The sequence below is a fragment of the Zonotrichia albicollis genome, chromosome 5 (genome assembly GCF_047830755.1).
Source record: "Zonotrichia albicollis isolate bZonAlb1 chromosome 5, bZonAlb1.hap1, whole genome shotgun sequence".
Lineage (NCBI taxonomy): Eukaryota > Metazoa > Chordata > Aves > Passeriformes > Passerellidae > Zonotrichia > Zonotrichia albicollis.
The window spans coordinates 12,359,172-12,378,898 of record NC_133823.1 but is presented as its reverse complement, the minus strand read 5'-3'; the positions used below and the strand labels follow the sequence as shown (position 1 = coordinate 12,378,898).

Genomic DNA, 19,727 nt, shown 5'->3' with positions numbered 1-19,727 from the left:
GAGATCGGTTGTCAGTTGCTATTAAAATCAAGATTAATTCATATTAACGATATGCGTTCTCAATTCTCCCGTGTGACAGCATACATTAGAACAACTATTGCGAGTAATTAAACTCAGTGCGGGAGGGGTTAAACGTATAGCGGGAGGGGGGGTTCCTCCTCGCGTTTCTCTCCGCCAAAGTTGAGCTCGGAAAGCCGGGCGGGCACAGCCCCTTCCCCGGCTGGCTCCGCGCACCCGGCAGGCTGGCTGCCCTCGGACCTCCCCGTGCCAACGAGGTATTCTCTTCTTCTTCTTCTTCTTCTTTCCCTTCCTTCTTTTTTTTTTTTAATTTTTTTTTTCCTTCCCCTTCCCCGGGAAGCTGGAGCTTTCCTGGCTCTCCGCTCCCCTCCCGGCACGCCCGCGCCGGGGCGCGCAGCGCTGCGGCCGCTGCCGGCCGGCGGAGGCGGGGGCGCAGGAGCGGCCGGGGCGCTGCGGGGACCCGGCGCAGGGAGCGGGGACAGCGGGACAGCGGCCTCGCCGCCAGCCCCGCCAGCCCTGCCCGCACCCCGCGTGGGCTCGGCCCGCCATCGCCTCAAAACGCGCAAAATGCTGTTATTGATGGCTCTTTCTTGGGCGTTGGAGATGCTCGATGCTTTAGACTAATTAGACAAGCCAAAAGCCTTTTGAAGATTAAGCAAATTGGACAACCCTTGTTAATTAGAACATAATTTAAAGTTTGAAATTATATCACTCATGAAGTAGCCTAATTAGTATGACGATATGTTAATAGCCTACCGAGACACGAAGCGCGGAGGTTTGGCATGAACTCCTTAAAGGCTTGCAAGAAAATCCTCTTTCCTATGTTGTCATTAATAAAAGATTTCTATAGACTTCAGCCTTTCAACGGTGACATACAATTTATAGTACACACAATGCATTAGCCCATAGTGCTGCTCAATTTTTTTACTATTATGAAAACTAATAAATTCGTCAAGCTGAATTAAGCATACAAATCAGATGAGGCATAACAGATTACATATTGAAGCGCCGTGTCTCCCGAGCCTAAATGAAATTTCAATCTAATAATTCCTTCCTGGCCCGGCCATAATTTGTTTAGAGATGTTGTTCTACTTCTTTCCAAGCGCTATTCACACCATAATTAAATGATACTCAAGCTTTTAACTTTGATTTATTTCATTTCTCCGAGCTGGCGACAGTGAGAGCTGATACAATGTAATATTTTTTTATTTCCCTTAAAATTACCAAGTCTGCTGTTTAGGTGAGAAATTAAACACCTAAGCACTTATTTTAACCTTTCTGCTGCAAAGTGAAATTCATGGAAATAAACCCGACCACCTCCAGAAAAACTGACTTTCCCCGATTTTTTTTCTCTGTCTTTTCATTTTTTCTTTTTCTTTTCCTTTTCTTCTTTTGCTATTAGACAGGCGTGGGAAATTGGCGGGATAGCGGTGCGCTTTTGCGGGAGGATCCCTCCGGTTCCCCTCCGGCGGGGGCAGCCCCTGGCCGCCGCTCCCGGCCTTTCCCCGCTCTGTGCCCGCGCATCTCGCGCCCCCGCGGTGCCAGAGCAGCGGCGGGACACTCTGCCTGTGGGTGCGCGCTGAGCCCGGACGGGACTTTTTCCCCCGATTTTAAAAATTATTTTTCCTTTCCATGGAAGGTGGATTCGAGGCGGTGGGGTCGTCGCTTCCCCCCTCCTTTCTTTTTCTTTTTTTTTTTTTTTCTTTTTGGCTTTTTCCCTCCCCTTTCCGGGAGGCGACGGGGCGCGGCGCGGCGGTGAGTGCGGGAGCACGCGTGGGCGTGGGAGCGGCGGGGGGCGGGCAGGGAGCGGCGGAGGAGGGGGCCGGGGCCGAGGAGGCAGGCGCGGAGGGCCCTTCCCGAGGAGTTGGGCTGTAGTGACAGGCGAGAGGGGAGGGGAGGGAGGGGAGAGAGTAAAACCCACCGGCGCGGCGGCGGGGAGGGCACTTCGCGAGAGGCGAGGGCCGGCGCCGGAGCGGAGGCGGCGGCGGACAGCGGCGAGCGCCCGGGCGGAGGGCGGGCGGGCGGGCGGGAGGCATCCCGCGCATCCCCGGTTCGCCGGAGCCGCCGCTCCCTCTCGTCCCCAGCGGGGCTCGGGGAGCCGGCTGGGGGACGAGTGGGAATTTTTTTTTTTTTTAATTTTTCGGGAGGTGGGGGCGCGGGGCTCCTGCGGCTTTTCCGGGGGGTCCGGGCCCCCGGCCCCGCGCCCCTGCCCTCCTCCGGCGGCCGGCTGCCGGCGGGCCGGGCCGCTGCGGCGGCGAGCACCATGATGATGTCTCTGAGCAGCAAGCAGCCTTTCGGCCTCCCCCACGGCGGCGGCAGCGGCGGCGGCCTCCACGAAACCAAGTACTCGGCCCTGCACACCGCCTCGCCCTGTCCCTCCGCCGGCGCCGCCGCCCCCGCCGCCAGCTCCCCCAGCAGCACCGGCAGCGGCGGCTCCGCCGGACGAGGCTCCGGCTCCGGCCCCGGCGGCAGCGGCGGCTCCGGCTCCAGCTCGGGCTCCGGCCCCGGCGGCAGCGGCGGCGGCGCGGAGGCGATGCGGCGGGCCTGCCTGCCCGCCCCTCCGGTAGGTGCCCGCCGCCCGCCGCCCCGCTTTAAGGGGAGCCCCTCGGCGGCCCCCCGGATCCGCCTGATGATTTTTTCATGGCCGTGCAGCAAATCACCCGGCGCCGCCGGGCGCTCGCCCAACTTATGCATGCGGCGGCTCTTGCCGCTCGTATTAATTTTTATGACCTGGGATGCTGCGTGCGGCTGGTGCGTGTGTCCGTCCGTCCGTCCGCCCGCCCGCCCGCCGCGGCTCCTCTGTGCGAGCGGCTGCGCGCCGCGCCCGCTCCCTCGCCCCGCTAGCTCCCTCTTCTCCTGTGCTCTCCTCCCCCCCACCACCCCACTCCCCCTCCCTTCTCCAGGATTTCTCTTTTAACATGCTGGGAAGGTTTTAGTGGCACGGCGGAGTGCGCGGGGAGGCGAATTCCCTGCTGAGCGTTATGTGTGCCTTCTATTTGCAATTGCAGAGCAATATATTCGGCGGTCTGGACGAGAGCCTGCTGGCCCGCGCCGAAGCCCTGGCAGCGGTGGACATCGTCTCCCCGAGCAAGAGCCACCACCACCACCCGCCGCACCACAGCCCCTTCAAGCCGGACGCCACGTACCACACCATGAACACCATCCCCTGCACCTCGGCCGCCTCCTCCTCCTCCGTGCCCATCTCCCACCCGTCCGCCCTGTCGGGCACCCACCACCACCATCACCACCACCACCACCACCACCACCAGCCGCACCAGGCGCTGGAGGGGGAACTCTTGGAGCACCTGACGCCGGGGCTGGCGCTGGGGGCCATGGCGGCCCCCGACGGCGCCGTGGTCTCCACGCCGGGCCACGCTCCGCACATGGCCGGCATGAACCCCATGCACCCGGCGGCGCTGGGCATGGCCCACGCCCACGGGCTGCCGGCGCACATGGGCTGCATGAGCGACGTGGACGCCGACCCCCGCGACTTGGAGGCCTTCGCCGAGCGCTTCAAGCAGCGCCGCATCAAGCTGGGGGTGACTCAGGCCGACGTGGGCTCGGCGCTGGCCAACCTGAAGATCCCGGGGGTGGGCTCCCTCAGCCAGAGCACCATCTGCCGCTTCGAGTCGCTCACCCTCTCCCACAACAACATGATCGCCCTCAAACCCATCCTGCAGGCGTGGCTGGAGGAGGCCGAGAAGTCCCACCGCGAGAAGCTGGCCAAGCCCGAGCTCTTCAGCGGCGCGGAGAAGAAGCGCAAGCGGACCTCAATCGCCGCCCCCGAGAAGCGCTCGCTGGAGGCCTATTTCGCCCTGCAGCCCCGGCCCTCCTCCGAGAAGATCGCCGCCATCGCCGAGAAGCTGGACCTCAAGAAGAACGTGGTCCGCGTCTGGTTCTGCAACCAGCGCCAGAAGCAGAAGCGCATGAAGTACTCGGCGGGCATCTGAGCCCGGCGGCACCCGCAGCGCCAGCGCCGCCGCCGCCCACAGAAAACCCCATAAACAACCGGAACAACAAAAAGGAAAGGAGGAAAACGACCCCAAACGACCCCAGCCCACCCCGCCGCCCGCCCCGCGCCCAACTTTCGGGGGAAGTTCCCCGCGGAGCCGCGCCCGGACCCGCCCCGGCAAGTACCGCTGGTTTTTATTGCTAACAGACCTCGCCCGGGTGGCAGCGGGGTGGCCACGATGCCATGGCTTTCTCGGGACCCAAACTTGAATCTAGAGTTGAGGCTTCGCACCGCGAGAGACGTCTAAAAATATTTTGATTTAAATAATAATAATAATAATAATAATGATTAAAAAAAACAGATGGCAGGTTTTTCTGCATTTACACTGCGTATTATAAATATATAAATATATATATATTTTTACTGTGGTTATTATCCTTTTCCTTCTCTGAAGTTATAACGCTTAGGGAAAGAGCTGATCCTGCTGTGTTCACTGGTCTTCAAAAGCTATTATTAGATTACTGCCAAACAACCCCTTGTAAATTATTAATTTATCTCTCTAGCAACTTCATTTTGTGCTCATTCTAATTAATTACACCTCTTTAATCTAAGTCTTGATAAGAGTAAAAAAAATTGTTAGTGAGAATCAAATATTTTGTGTTGGTAGGATTTATGAACGTGAGCTTTTCTTCTTCTGAATGTCCCTTTTGGCCATTTGTAAATTGTCACCTGAACCTAAGGTATTTCTCTGGCGAGTATTCTTATTCGTACGGCGTCGGCACCCTATAGTAGATGTCTTACGTTATTTGTGTAGCCTGATTCACTGTCCGAGGTATTTGTTTACCGCGTTACATATTTAATGGGGATTCCCATATTGTCCCCAGCACACGCTGCTCCCGAAGTGAGAAAGGACGTGGCCGCGTAGGTGACAGCGCTGGGGGGTGGGGAGGGTGGGGGTGGGATTGTCGCTTCGGGTTTCTTGCCAGCACAATATCCGTCTTTCTCGATTTCAAAGGTGTATCGCGACGGTATTCCGACCGGCTTGGTTATTTATTTAATTATCCGATTGCTTATTTATTTAATTATTTATTTATTTGTTCGGTTATTTATTACCTTTAATTGCAATACTTTTCCACGGAGGAAAGTCCCTTTTTGGAAGTCTGTTTGTAGAAAAGCCAAATTAAAATTTGTAGGGAAGGGGAGCGAGCGAGCGAGGCTGCACTGCTTGTAAATTCACAACTGATTTGGTACACTTCTTTTTGGAACAGTAACAATAAACTGAGGGTACTCGGTTGGGTACCTGTATGTATTGTAAATATTTCATTGGCGTTGACGCACATATAGATATATTCTTACAGATTTCGCTGTATTGCTATTCTATCCGAGACTGTTTGAAGTCTTAAGTTCTGTACATGATGCGATTTCGTTGGGTTTTGTTTGTTTTTTTATTTTGTTGGTTTTGTTTTGTTAATAGGAGGCTTATTTATTCTAGTAATGTAATAAGTTATTTTTAAATGTTGTTAAAATCGTCTTTCATTAAAAAAAAAGAAAACAGGATTTTTTACGTTTCATTGGCAAAGCGCGTTTGCTGCTTCTTGTTTTTCCCCCGCCAGCCTCTGCCCGAGCTCCGCGCCACCTCCGGGCAGGGGCAGCGGCCCCGGGAGCGCCGGGCCAGCACCGGGGACAGCGCCGGGGAGGGGGACACTGGGCCCTGGGGTGTCCCCGCTCCCCGAGCTGCTCTGTGCCCCCCACCCCCGGCAAGGGGGGAGCCCCGCAGGCTGACACGCGAAAATAATCCCCAAATTCGAAAAGGGAAAAGTAATTTCCCCCCGCGGCACTCACAAAAGCCGGGGAGAAAAAAACCCGACGGCGTCGGGCGAGGGGAGGAGGGAGATCATACACGAGCCGCGATTAAATATTCATATTTCCGCCCAGCCACCAACTCCAGCTGTAGCTTCAAAGCCGCCCGGGCACGCCGAGGGTGCCGTGGGCTCCGCGGGCGCGCAGGCAGGGCCCGGGGTCCGGCGGGCACGGGCGCGCTGTCCCCGCCGCTGCCCGCGCCCTCCCGCGGCCCTGCCAGCTCTGGTCGCTGTCGCTGTCGCGGCGGTCCCGCAGGGTCACGGCTCAGCCATCCCTGCTCCTCCATCCGCCGCCGAGGCTCCCAACTCTTTGGGAGGGGGTGGCGCTGTCCCCGACCCCCCCCCGCGGGAAGTGTCCCCTGCCCCGCGGGCCCGGGGCTCCTTCGAGAGGGAAGGGAGGGAGAAGGAGGAGCAGGGAGCGGCTCCCAGGGCAGCGGGGTCAGGCAGCCCGGCTGGGCAGGGCCCCCAAAGCAGCAGAGCCCCCCCAGACCCAAAGCAGGAGAAGGCGGCGAGAGCAGCCCCTGCACCGCCGCTGCGCCCTCTTAAATGAGCCATTCACTTAAAGGCTATTACGGGCGAATTAATAAATTACACAGCGAATTATTAAATCCAGATAATTACAAGGAATAAGTAAGTAATCATTAGTTATCTCAGCTAATTACTGTGGGTCAGAGCGAGCGAGAATGTGAAATCCTCCTCGGGAATTGAAATTAACTTTGCACTGTGAGTCTCTCTGCTTGACATCCCCAGTCTGTAGGCACATGGCAGCTCCCCTGTGAGCTCGGCTTTCTATTTAACTTGGAGAGAATGGAAATAAAATTAAGTGGCGATGTGATAATAGGAAGCTGCTTAGAAAGCAAACGCGGTGGGTTTTATTTTTTACCTTTTACTGCCTGGAGATAGATCGCTCTCTAGTTTGCCAAATTAAAAACCCGGGGCAATTAGCCGACTTCTACCTGCCGGTGCCGCACTCGCAGATAATTAACAAACGAAAAGGCAGGGAAGAGCCGGGGGGCCGAGGGTGTGTGGGGGTGCAGAGGTGCCCGGGAACCGGGAGAACCGGGCCGGGTGCCAGGGCAGCCCCTCCGCTGCCCGGGCCGAGCAGGGCTGAGGCACCGGCGTGCTTTGTTTTGGGAGACAATAAGCTGACGAGCTCTAATGAGGGTCCTCGTCTCTTCCGTTGATCTTTCGCCAGATCCTCCAGGAGCCCCCCCTCTCCCCCAACACCCATCTACGGCATCACTTCCCGGCTTTCCTTCTCGTGCAGCTTTTGTAAACAGCAGATCCATAGGCGGAGATGCTCGCGCTGCTCTCGCCGGGCTTTGCCCGCATTAAAGCAACAACAACAACAACAACAAAACAACTGCTGTGCGTGCACGGCGAGGAAAAATATCTCGGCTTCTTTGCCTTTATCAATTGCAATTAGGTGGACAGTCTTCCCCCTCTTTCCTTGCTCCAGTCTGGGATGATAATTAAAATTTAATGAAGCCTGGGAGTAGCAGAGCTCTGTCTGGGGACTGTGGAATAGAATATTTTAACTGTACATTTACACCAAGTGTCTGGCTTCAAAGACGTGACTGCTTTTAATCTCGAATTAGAAAACCACAGACCTGAAATTAAATATTAGCCACCCTCGGCTCCCCTTACTTCCCGCCACACGGTCACGCCTGTGTTCGCCCGCCTTGCCCCACGACACGCACACATCCGCGTCTCGGGTCTCCAATTACCCTCGCTTTAATAATAAATGGCTTTGCCGGGGTGCGGGTTTTCCCCTTTCTCTTCCTTTTTTTTTTTTTTTTTTTTAAATAGGGTTAATGCAATATTAATTGCTCGTAGCTGCTATAAGAATGCGCCGCGTTTTTCCAGGAACAAATCGATGGATCGGGGCGGCGAGCGCGGAGCAGGAGGCGCAGCCCTGGGGCCGCCCGGGTGAGTACGGCCTCCAGCGGGGCCCTCCACGCCCGCGCAACTCCCGCGCCCCTTCCCGCCCCGCTCAGGATGGGGGCGAGTCCTTGTTTTCCCTCCCAAATGCTCTCCCGGGGGAAACCCCAGCAGTGCCTGCTCCTGGGACAGCCCGGCCGGTTTGTGATCCCGGCCCGGTGAGCGGGCTGAGGAGGACGGGGCGTTCCCCTCCCTCTCTCCCTCCTTTATGGTTTGTTGTTATTTTGGCAGGTGGGACCCCCGAGCCCTCCCGGAGGAGGGGAACCTGCCCCGCGGCTGCGGCTCAGCGCGCCCCGCAAAGGTAAAGGAGGGGCTTGGAGGGAAGACGAGGACACCCCGCAAGCCAGCGGGTGGGGGATAGAAAAAGAATCACCAGGCAAAAAAATCTCCCAGGGAAACCCGCGGTTTCCCCCAGACAGCCGGGACCCCCTTCCCGGGGCGGGGAAAATTCCTGACCTGCTGACACGGCTCCTCCGTGCGGGAGCATCCCGGGGGCCGGGCAGAGCCGGGTGGGTGGGCAGGAGCCGCGGCCGCTGCGCGGGGTCGGTCACGCCTTCCCTGGCCCGGGGCCGGGCCCTCAGCTGGCACTTGTTGACAGAAACAAGAAAAAAAAATTAAGAGCAAGAAACAGAAAGAAACCAACCCTGTCCCCAAACTGGCCGCGACCCTCGAACGAAAACAACGGCGAGAAAGCAGAGGCGCTCGCAGCGCTCTGGGCGGCAGCTGGGACACTCCGGGAGCGTGTGTGTGCGGGACACCCCGGGAGCGTGTGTGTGTGTACGGGACCCCGCGCCGCAGATGCGCCCCCGCCCTGCCCGCTCTCCGCGGGGCGCAGCGCTGCCCGGCCGGGCTGCTCGGGACCTCCTCGGGCGCTGGCCCCTGACTCCCGCAGCGGCACAGCCGCCCTCTGAACCTGCCACCAGCCCCACTGGGACGAGCCTTCGGCCTCCTCCTCCTCTTCTTTCCCCCGCCCGGGCGGCCCCGGGGCAGGTGGAGCCGTGCGCGGAGCCCCGCGGAGTTTGCGCGGCGGTGGGGCCGGGGCTGCGCGCCCCGTCGGGCTGCGGCACGGCTTGGCATGGTACGGCTCGGCGGCGCGACGGGGCTGGGCTGGGCTCGCCTCCCCGTTTATACAGAACAGGATCATTTACATAAAGTCCTTAAGGCAAATAACTGTTGGGGCTCTAATTTATATCTGATCGAAAATTAGCCGTCATTATGCGCTCCATTAGCAGCGTCTTTAATGTGCTTCTAAGCACCATTTGTCAAGCGGCTTGTTAATATCCTTCAAGTCTTTAAAGTTGAGAGCTCATTAAAGAGTGCGCTCTGTTATTGATGTAATTTAGATGAGTTTGGAGGAGCGAGTGCGCCGCGGACAACCTGGATGAGCGGGGAGAGGCTGGGGCTGCCCCCGGGGCCGGGGGAGCAGCGCCCCGGGCGCGGCGGCCCCTCACGGTCTCCCCGGGCACGGCGCCCCTCACGGTCGCCCCTCATGGCGGCGCCGGGCCCGGCCTGGGCCCGCTCCGTGGCGGGGCCGGGGGAGCCTCTGTTGGCCAAGCACCGCGGGCTCAGTGGCCCCTCACGGTCACCGGGGCTCGGTGGCCCCTCACGGTCACCCGGGGCTCGGTCGTCCCTCACGGCGGCGTCGGGCCCGGGCCGGGCCTGCTCCGTGGCGGGGCCGAGGGAGCCTCTGTGGGCCGAGGCGGAGTAAACCCGGTTAATGATGTGCAGACGTGACACCGCCGCCTCTCCCCCACTCCATCGGAAGAGCATAAAGGCCAATAAATTACCTCTGCTGCTTATCTGAAAATCCATCTATCCTGTCGCCTTTTTTATTTTCTTCCCCCTCCGCTGGAGGAGGTCGCGTTTGTGCAACACGCTGAAGCCGCCCCTCGAGGGCGAGCTGTGGGGCAGCGCCCTCCGGCTCTCCCGGGGGGCTCCGGCTCGGCCCCTCGCCGCCCCAAATGCTGCCGGAGCCAGGTGCTTGTGGAGGCAAGCCCGGCTGAGCTCCGTGTCCCCCTCCCCCGGGCAGTGCGGGGGCTGGAGAGGAGGGTCCTCCCCTGCGCCGCCGTCCCCGGGCTTCCCCCGGGCAAAAGCAATAAAGCGGGTAATTAGAGTGCTAAAGACGGATGTAAATAACGGGGAGGAGGCGGCGGTGACAGGCGTGCGACGCGGCCGCTGCCCCCGGGCATGAGGGAAGGAGCCCCGCGGTGCCCGCCCTGAGGCTCCGTGCGGGGGGCGCGCTGTCCCCGCGGCCGGAGGGCACCGGCGATTCGGGAGGGACCCCCCCACCCATCAGAGAGCGCCCCTGGCCCCCAGAGCCCCCTGAGCAGAGGGGCTGCGGTGGGGAGAAGGCTGCAGCTATCAGCAGCCTTTCGAACCCGCTGCAGCCCCCGCGCTGGGCTCCGACTGGCCTTACACACTGGCTTCTGTCAAAGGGGGGGGGTCGCCTTCGCCCCCATGGTCCCAGGGACACATGGACACCCCACGTATTTTTCCTGAAGTGTGATGTGGAAACAGCCCCATGTGTGATGCAGCCCTGCTGGGGCAGGGAGCCCAGGGGTGCTCCTCATAGAGCAGGGTGAGGCACATCCAGCCCTGGCCCTCGCATGTCAGACGGCTGCTCCTGACCAGCTGGGCACATCTCCTGCACTTTGCATGCTCCAGCATGGGGTGTCCTAGTCCTAGAGCCACCACTTCTATATTGGTCCCCGAAGCTCTCTGGGCAGAGGAAGAGAAAAATACCCTCAAGGCAGTGAGGGAAAACACCACCGTGGGTGGGCAAGAGATGAGGCACAAAGAGCCACCAGGCGGCCAGAGGGTGATGTGATGAGCGGTCCTTGCAGATGTGTCCTTAGTGATTGTCACCAGGAGCACACGGGAGCTGCAGCACAGTGGCACAGGGCCCTGAGCTGGCTCTGTTTGCTGTGTCCATCTGCGTGTGGCACTTGGGGACAGAGTCCCCTCAGGGTGTGTGTGGGCACACGGGGGTGGCCTGCTGGATTTGAGGAAAGCTTGCTGTGTGACAGGAAGCCTTTTCTTAGCCATCTTTTCACTCACTCCTAGATTTTCTGTTGCCAGTGGCACTGCATTATTTTGGAGGGAAAACCATGGAAGTAGGCAGGATAAACTTTGAGAGTACACATTTTTAGGGGAGGACAATTACAGGGAGATAGCTTTGTCTGCATTGAACAAAGCCATTCCAAACCAGGATGTCAAACATAGACTTGCCCATGCCAGATGGGGAGGGAAACCTATGAAGAGTCTCATGGTATGACCACGCCAACATTTTATGGCAGCAGTGATTGCAGCTTTTACAAAAGTAAAAAGCAGTTCAGGTCCCATATTTTGTGGGCAGAACTTGTGGACGTGCAGCAGCAAATGAACCATGTCCTGTTCTCACCCTTGACACCCTTGTGAGGCAGCTTCTGGCAGTGACACATGTGGCAATGCCTGCTGGGCAGCAGCAGCAGCAGGGAGGTCCCTGGGCCAAAGAAGGGTGTGATAAGCAGGGCTTGCGCAAACCTCGGCATAATAAAAGCCTCCACCCCACAGGTACACACAAACATACAGACACAGCAGATGTTAGGCAAGAAAAGCAAAAGGTGTCACCTCTTGAAATAGTTTTTACATCCTGAACTGCAAAACTTCTTTCCTGATTGCTCTTCCTTTTAGAAATACAGATTCTTTAAAAATAGAGCTTTAAAATGTAGCATTTGTAAGAATGACTGTGAATGGACACATCTGGTGCTTGACAGTAACGCTCCCAAATTTCTACTACAAGAAGTGTCTCACCACCCTCCCGGTGAAGCCGAGGGCTTGGGAACCTTGGAGGCCTCCCAGTTCAGCCCCACTGGAGGCTGGGATGGCAGCACAGCTCAGCCCCTCGTGGCTGTGCCTGCCCCAGGGAATGTAGCAGGGCAGGACAGCACAGAGAGCTCTGTGCTGGCTGGAGCTGATGAACACCCGCCCAGGCAGTGCCTGGCACAGGCTGGGCACAGGCTCTGCCCCAAGCAGGCTGTTCAGGGCTGCCCACGCTGTTTTGGGGAGGCAGGGGAATAGAGGAAAGAGCCAGCTGTCACACAGAGCTGCTTGGCCCCAGGCTGGAGCACAGTTCCCAGCTGGTTCTGCAGACTGGCAGGGATGCAGCCACCAGAGACCACCCACCACTCACCTAAAGCTTTCTCTTCTGTAAAGCCCTTTTCACCCCTGCTGGGGAGGTCAGGCTGTTTGGCCTGGATATGAGGACCAGAGCTGCTTCCCCCATCAAGCTGAGCTGCTTTGTCTCCCTGCCCCAGGCATAAGCACTTCCAGCTCGTGGAATAGTCTGGAATAGAGCCAGACAGCTGCTGGGCTCTTGCCTCCATGCAGGTTTGCCAGGCAATGGCACCAGGACTCCGTGAAGTCCTGACCTCTCCAAGGACCCTCCTGCCTGTCCTTTGGATGATCCCAGAGCAGCCCTGCATCCCAGCGGCCCCACACGTGTGCAGGTGACCAGGGACAGGTCAGGCATGGGATGAGGCCACAGGGCTGCTCTCCCAGGCAGCTCCTGGGGATGGAGCAGGAGGCAGCCCTGGCAAGGTGGGGAGAGGCTTTTCCTCCTTTCAGACAGCTGTTAAAATGTTTTCATTTAATCAGCCGCAGCACGCACGGCTCAGTAAAACAGCTGGCACCCGGGCTGATGCACGGGGATGTGTAATTTTGATTCCTACCTTTCTGTTTCAAAGCTGTGTCGTTTTCAGCACTTTGATCCAGAGACTAAACTTATTGTGGCATATTTATGTATATGACATTTTCGTTCGCTCCTTTATTTATTTATTTCTGCAAAACACGGCACTGACAAGGTTTCTCGTGCTGAGGCAGAGATGCTCTCTGAAGGAAAACACACAGTCCAAACTCCAGCATGTGCTCCAAGAGTCTTGTTTTATACATGTCACAGGCTTCAATGGTAGGACCAGTGGCAAAGTGTGGAAGAGCTCATGCAGGAAGAGGAAAAACCAGGCTGGTGGCGAGTAACAGTGTATTTAATGCTGCATTCCAATGGATTGTGTTTTAGTTTTAGTTTTATAAGGATGCATTTTTCTAGAGTTTTACAATTCTTTCAGGGTCGTTATGGCGACTCAGTGCTTTTACCCCTCCCTGATAGCAGCATACTGATCCCCACAACATTCCCAGGAAGTAGGGATGTGTGCTATCCAACCTGACAGCAGAGGAATACAGAGAAGTTCAGGATGGATGAGGAAATGGAAAGAGGTTTCTCAAGTCCTAAGAGGGCTCTTAGGACCAACCCTGCCTCATCTGACAACACCTCCAAAACACTGAACCAGTACTTCCCTTCAATCTCTCACTCCCAGGGCACTGGCAGTATGAGATACTCCATGAAATACCCATTTCCCTAAGAAGCCCAGCAGTTTTTTTAAAGCTCAGCCTCAGGTGTACTGCGGAGGGGAGGTGAAAGCTGACTTCCCTGAATTTGGGCCTTTATGTTGGATTCTCTGGTGTCAAATAAGGCACAAACTCTGGCTGACATCAGAGGATGGAGCATTAATAAATCCTCTTGCCTGGAGATTTCAGTACATGTGATTTTCTGCCTTCTCCCTTGTATGGGACACACATGGGGTCTGTCATCTCTGTTGTCCACTCTGCTGCACAAACCTGTGGGGATACATCCACACCTAAACCACTTCCCTGTCCATCCCATTGGCCTGAAGGGGCTTAAAACACCTAAAAAACTGGTTTGAGGTTGGGGAGGTGCAAACAGAGGCACAAACAGACATTGGAGTGTGGTTCCCCCAGGAAGGGAAAGGGGAACCAGGAAGCCAGGTCCCATCCATGACGGAGCCACCTGAGGAAGAGATGCTGCTCGTGTGGACATTTCTGCACTTGGGGCACCTCCTTCACCCTTTCCTGCCTCCCAGACAGCTTCTGTTCCAGCAATCCTCATCCTCCCAGTGCAGCAGCAGCCTGAATGCAGCTCTCATGGCTGAGGCCAGCATTTATCCTGTAGGTCCTCCTGTCCATGGACACCTGTGAGCACAAACAGCCCTGTTACCCACATGGAAGCAGAACAACTTGTTTCTGTATGAACATTTTAAACATCCTCAACAACAGTTTCAGAAGGTGTTGGGCTTCACATTAAGAGACCCCTGACATGTTAAAAATTTAACTGGGCAAACCAAAAATGTTAAATTAAAAAAAAATACTCCTTGAAAAGCAACTGAGGAATTGCTGGGGCTGTTAATTTCTCAACTTGGAAAATAGTCTTTGACTCATACATCTCCAAACTGAATCCCTGGGCAGTGCTAACACCAACTCTCCCTTCACCCCTCCAGATCTCTTCCTTTCTTTGCCCTATGGGTGTTTGTGAGCCAAGTCTTCTTCTTTCCCTCTTGCCCAGAGGAAATCACTAGGTGGCTGTGCTGCTTCCTTGGGTTTTATGTCAGATCTCAGTGAGATCTCACCCATGTGCATATTTTAGGCATGACAATCTTTGAACTGATTGAATAGAGAAAAATCAGAAGCTTTTCTCACATAATGGTACCTTATATCCAAAGGAGGAAAACCACCTGCAATCACAGGAGAAATATAACACTGAATGTGGTCAATTTTCAGTCCAGGCTTTCTAGGAAGAAGATGTTGTTCCACCTTTCCTTTCACTTCAAAATTGCCTGCCTTGCCTTTATCTGGGAAAGCACTGTGCTCCGATTACGGGCAAATACGATAAACCAACATCTCAGAACACGTGTAGTTCTTTATTTTGAGGTACCTGTAGGCACTTTTGGCTGGCATTTCATCATTCCTCAGTCTTCTTTCTACCGCGGCAGAATCACTCAGATACTGTAAAACAACATTGCTTGCTACCTTACACCCTAGGCAGTGAGCTGTAACTAAGATGCACGCGTGCAGCCTGGTGTTTTTTCTGCCAAACACCTCTGCAAAGCCAGCTGCACAACACTGTCACATACATAAGTCATTGTATTGCTCTGCTGACATCCCCTGGTTACAAGTACCCCACTTTTCTGAAGCTGAAAATCCTCCTGGAGCACAAAACTGCCAGAAGAATAAAAGTTGCAATTACAAATCTTAACTTAATACACAATATTTTTGTGTTTATTTCAATATTACATTTCTGTGGCAAGTTTTTTCATTGTGTGTCGTTCAGTCATGTTGGGACAATTTGTTAAATAATGTAGAGGCACTTCATCATGGAACAGCATCTGAGGTGATTTACAGTTCCATCCTTTAGCAGCACACCTGTAAATTGCCATAAATAATGCTAAGCCCTATTAAGGAGACATCAGGGTGCTTCCAGACAGAGGGAATTAATGGGGAAGCAGTTGTGGATGATCCTGGATAAAAGCTCTGCCACTTGGGGTTGTTCCAGTACACAGGACTGCACAGTTCACAGCCAGGCCTGAAGAGGAACTTGTGGGAGGGTCCAATCAAGTTGTGGAGTGGCAGAGTTTGGAAGGCATTCAGCAGCAGGCTGGTGTCCAGAGATCAGTGACATTCCAGGTTAAGTACCTTTGTTTCTCTTGAGGATGTAATGGACTTTTTACAGCTAAGATGTTTGCAGCAAAGCTTAATTTGAAAGAGCTCCTCATTTTTACTTCTCATCTGTATCACATCTTCATTCAGCAGCAAGGATAAAGTGAAGGAAGGCTGTGAAGCATTGGAACTGTGGGGACAGAGGGGAGACTTTGAGTGAAGGTGAAGAAGGGAAAAAATCGGTCTAAGGTCGGAAAGAAGCGTGGAAGAAAGAGCAAATGGGGAAAGGATACAGTAGGCTCAAAAAGATCAGATAATTTACTGTAATTTGTATTTGTGTGTCAACAGAAAATGGTAAGAAAACAGGATCAAGCTCCTAACCAAGGACTGGCCATGGCAAACCAGACAAAACATGGAAAGTACTTACCCAGATGAGTGATCATCATGCAGGGAGGCAATAAAACAGCTAAAGATGGCAGGACCACATCAAACTATGAAATAAACCTTTTCAGCTCATAGTGCTGTTACCAACACCTGCACTTCAATGGTGCTGAAGATGATTTCAAGGTAGAAATTCAAAAGGCCCCAGTAGAGAGATCAGGAAAGGTATGGTGACCCATAATTCGGAGCTGCCACATGCAGGCTTTTACTTCAGCTTGCAACACCTGTGAAGACGCTGAAGCCTTTGCTTCAGAAGTCAAGAGCTGACCTGTCCTTCTGTTACAGGAGAGCTGTCACAGGAAGGAGCTTAGCACACACCTGGAATGGTCTTCAAAGGATCAGAAATCAGAGGAAAAAGTAGAAGAGCTTCCTCTTGTCTTCCTTAAACACAGCTCTGACTTATGCCTGAGATTAGACTGAACCAAGCTCACTCTATTTTAGAGGTGCAAAAGCCTCTTCCTGGCTCATGTGGTCAACATCACAGCAGGCTCATGAGCCCGGGTTTGGTTCCAGAGAGTCTTTTAGCTGATGAAGACCACTATATATTTCCAGCACCTTTTTCCTTTGAAAAAATAGTTAACTTCAGTCTCACAGTCCTGAAGATATTTCACTCTTGTCTGATATTAAGAAATGTACAACAGGGACCACAAAAATGAATCCCAGCATCTGATGGTGAGATTAAACCCAGCAGCTTTCAAGGGGAAGTGCATTGTCTCAGTGATGGAAATACTCCAGCTCCCTACAGTGGGACATGGGATCCAGGAGAAACAGAGAGGATGACTGAGGCAAACATACTTCTTGCAAATATATTAGTTTAGTTTTTTTAATTTTACTTTCCTCACCTTTACAGCTTGTTTTTTTACTTACTTTGTATAGACTATGAAGTTTTGTGGCAGAGATAGTTTCAGAAAGTTATTTCCTAGGCAGGTCCCACTATCCTGAATTTTCTAGTCAGGAAGAAGGAGATAAAAACCTTAGAACATGACTTGTATGAGTGACCCCACCCAGGGACACTGATTAAACATCACCTGCTCCAAGGTGGTTTGGTGTGTGTGTGTAAGTCTTGAGCAGGTGCTCATGTTTCTGCCAAAAGCAGAAGAGAACCTGAGTGTCAGTCATGCTGCCCTCCAAGAAAAGAGGTTTGTAGAGGCAAAGTAAAAGCAAAGCCCTAATTCATCAAAATATTCTAATATCACAGAGCTCCTCTGAGAGTATCAAGGCTCAGCAGATGTGAAAGCTCATTGCAGTTACGAATGTTAAAGTTAAAGGGGTTGCTGTGAGGGAGAAGCAACCAGGAGGTGGAAAGCAGATAATCCTGAACTTCCCTTATCATAAATAAATTTTGGTTTAATCTGTACTGCAAGCAGCCATCAGTGCCAAGGAAACATTTTCTCCTGGTACTTGTGTGGAAAGAGAGTGTCTGATTTCCTCAGCCAAGTGACACTGAGGAGCCGGGAGGCAGACAGCTCTTATGAAAGCAAACAGCAAAATAACAGTGACCACTGGGCTTCAGGGAGGGCTCTTTGAAGATGTTTTTAAAGGCATTGCTATAGTTAAGTCCAGATTTAAGTCACTACAATTGTAAACTGTGAACTTGTGGCCAGTTGGGACAATGTTTTCTGACAGTCCAGGAAGACCAGGAGCAATGTTGCCAGGGATAGAACAGCTCAGTGCAGGAGGCAGCAGCCTTTCCAAGCTGATTTACCTCTCTGTATGGCTGCGTATGTCCCAAATGAGGGGCTGGATGTGCCAGTTACAAAAGCTATCTCCCACAAACAAGGGCTACCTCTCATCTGTCTGTCAGGTGTAGGAGATCTCAATCCTAGCTGGGCCTGGGGCTGAGTAGGAGTCAGGAGCTACTGCCACTCCCAGACACTCCTCTTAGGATGCTCCAGTTCCTAGTCTCTGGCTCACCATGTGCTACTGAAAGTCTGCTGAGTGCTGGTTTTCTGTCCCACATCTCCCATGCTGCAGGAGACCAAGCTGCAGAACGGAGCTGGAGAATGAGCAGCTGCTGGCACCACTTGAGACTTGTCCCCCCCAGGATCCTCCTCAGCTCCTGAAGACTCCAAGCCTGTGTCAAAAGAGGGCTCACACATGGAAATACCCATGAACATGTTTATCTTCAAAGAGAGCACACACATTCTATCTCCTTGTAAGCATTTGTGTGGCAAATATAGAGGTATTATGAAGTCAAACAAGACTCTGGTTTGTTTAAAAAAAAAGAAAAAAATTCTTCATTCTCTTCTTTGTAGGAGCTGTCTTCAGAAATGCCTGCCTGAATCTCAGGATAAAGTCCTTGATGCACACCACTTCTGAGGGCTGAGTTCTTACCTCATGAGTAATAGCTGCACCTCATAGAACTACTCAAGATTTTAACCTATTTCTTGCATTTTTACATTTCTATTATTGCTTCTTCCAGTTACAATCTACTTTTTCCTAGCAGGAAACTAACATGTGGCTTTATTAATACCTATCATCAATCTTATTTATTCCATCTATTTCCAGGTAATTTTATATAGAGTATTTCTTAGTCTATATTCGGATGGCCTATTTAGAGATGAATGGATTCCTTCCAGAATGGCAATGACCTTTCTGTGACTCAAACATTAATTTTCTAAATGGCATCACGGGTGAAATACCTTATACATCATCATAATTAACAAGATACGCCCTATTAATGGTCAGAAAACATGCTTTTCATAATTATAAACAGAATCCTTTCTGAGATACTGTAGTAAACCCCTCAGGTTTAGCCAGGGCCCCTTGGAGAACAGAATGCTGACACAGCGGCAAAGAAGTTTCCTGTCTCCAGGGACATCCGCCTTGTACCTTATCCCTATAGCCATGTAAGGCAATATTGTGTTAAACCCTACTATTGGTCACTTATGGTCACCCTAACACCTTTGCCATTGGTCAGGATTGGATCCAGGCCAAGGATATAAAAGTAGCATACTGTACCCCTACTAACTTGGAAGAAGAAGAGCTGAGACCCTTCACGGACCCTACAATAAAGCCATACTCGTGGAACAGCCAGCGTCTTCTGCTTCTCCTCTCTCTACCGTCTGCTGGAGCCTTAGGCCAAGGGAAAAGCTACCTAGCAAGCAAAGCTGAAATCACAAGAGCTGCCTAATCACTAAGAGCTGAATATCTCCCTGCTTGCTAGGGGCTAACCCGCGGCCTTGGTCTGAGAGCGAGCTGGCTTCTAGCACCCAGTCCCCTTGGGGACTGAGCTCTGGAGCGGTAACAGCTTGCATAGGATACAACCAAGCAAGGCTCATTTAAGATACAACCTTCCTCTCTGCTACAAATTGTTAGTCAATACCATTGGATACATCCACAGTGAAACCTACTGAAACCCTACTCAAAAAAGCCACCTTAATTTTCAGCCTAACATATCCTAGGTACCCACAAAATGTAGATTTTACAGACATTACACTTCAGAACCATTCAGATATTCATTGCTATATAAGTTTGACAAGTCTCTGGTTTGAAACAGACTGGCATTACAGGCTAAACTGATCTGCCTGCTTTCTTAACTAAAACCAACTCTGCCTGTGATTTCTGAGAGCACAGAGAAAGTTGTAAATTGCAATCCTTATTCTCTCACGAGTCTTCCTTCCTGATTGCAAATTAAGGGTCAGGGGATCAGGTGCTTCTGGTAAAACTTGGAGGAAGGATTGCAAAGATGAAGAAGGAGTCAGGGTAGAGAATAACTGTGCTCCATAAGAGGAGCTCCTTAAAGGAATTAAAGCACCTGTCATGGAAAGAGACAAAAGACAGAAGCTCCATTACACCAGTGTGAGCTCTGATCCCCACAGATCTTACGAGCAGGGCTGTGTCTGAGGAGAGATCAGCCAAGGGAAGGGATGTTGGGAGAGCTCTGCTAATTCAGAGGTGACTTTCCTTCTGCAGCAGCACTGGGTGGAACTTCAGCCAAGTGCAGTGAGCACTGACTGTGCTGTCAGCTGGGGTGTGTGAGGTGTTCACCAAGCTGCTGTGCCCTGTGCAGCTCTGACTGCTCCCAGCAG

General features: G+C 53.2%; 2 protein-coding genes across 2 annotated transcripts in view; one reads left to right on the top strand and one right to left on the bottom strand.

The window, feature by feature from the left end:
- Window positions 1-2,165: 2,165 nt before the first annotated feature.
- POU4F2 (POU class 4 homeobox 2) lies at window positions 2,166-4,904 on the top strand. Its single transcript, XM_074540434.1, has 2 exons — window positions 2,166-2,581; window positions 3,027-4,904. The coding sequence occupies exons 1-2, from the start codon at window positions 2,282-2,284 to the stop codon at window positions 3,966-3,968; spliced, it is 1,242 nt and encodes a 413-aa protein (XP_074396535.1). The 5' UTR covers window positions 2,166-2,281; the 3' UTR covers window positions 3,969-4,904.
- Window positions 4,905-12,570: 7,666 nt separating this feature from the next.
- The window catches only part of TTC29 (tetratricopeptide repeat domain 29), a 123,445-nt gene continuing 116,288 nt past the window's right edge, over window positions 12,571-19,727 (bottom strand). The window contains exon 13 of the mRNA XM_074540785.1: window positions 12,571-13,794. The gene's annotated coding sequence lies outside the window, so the exon portion shown is untranslated. The remainder of the gene's footprint in view (window positions 13,795-19,727) is intronic.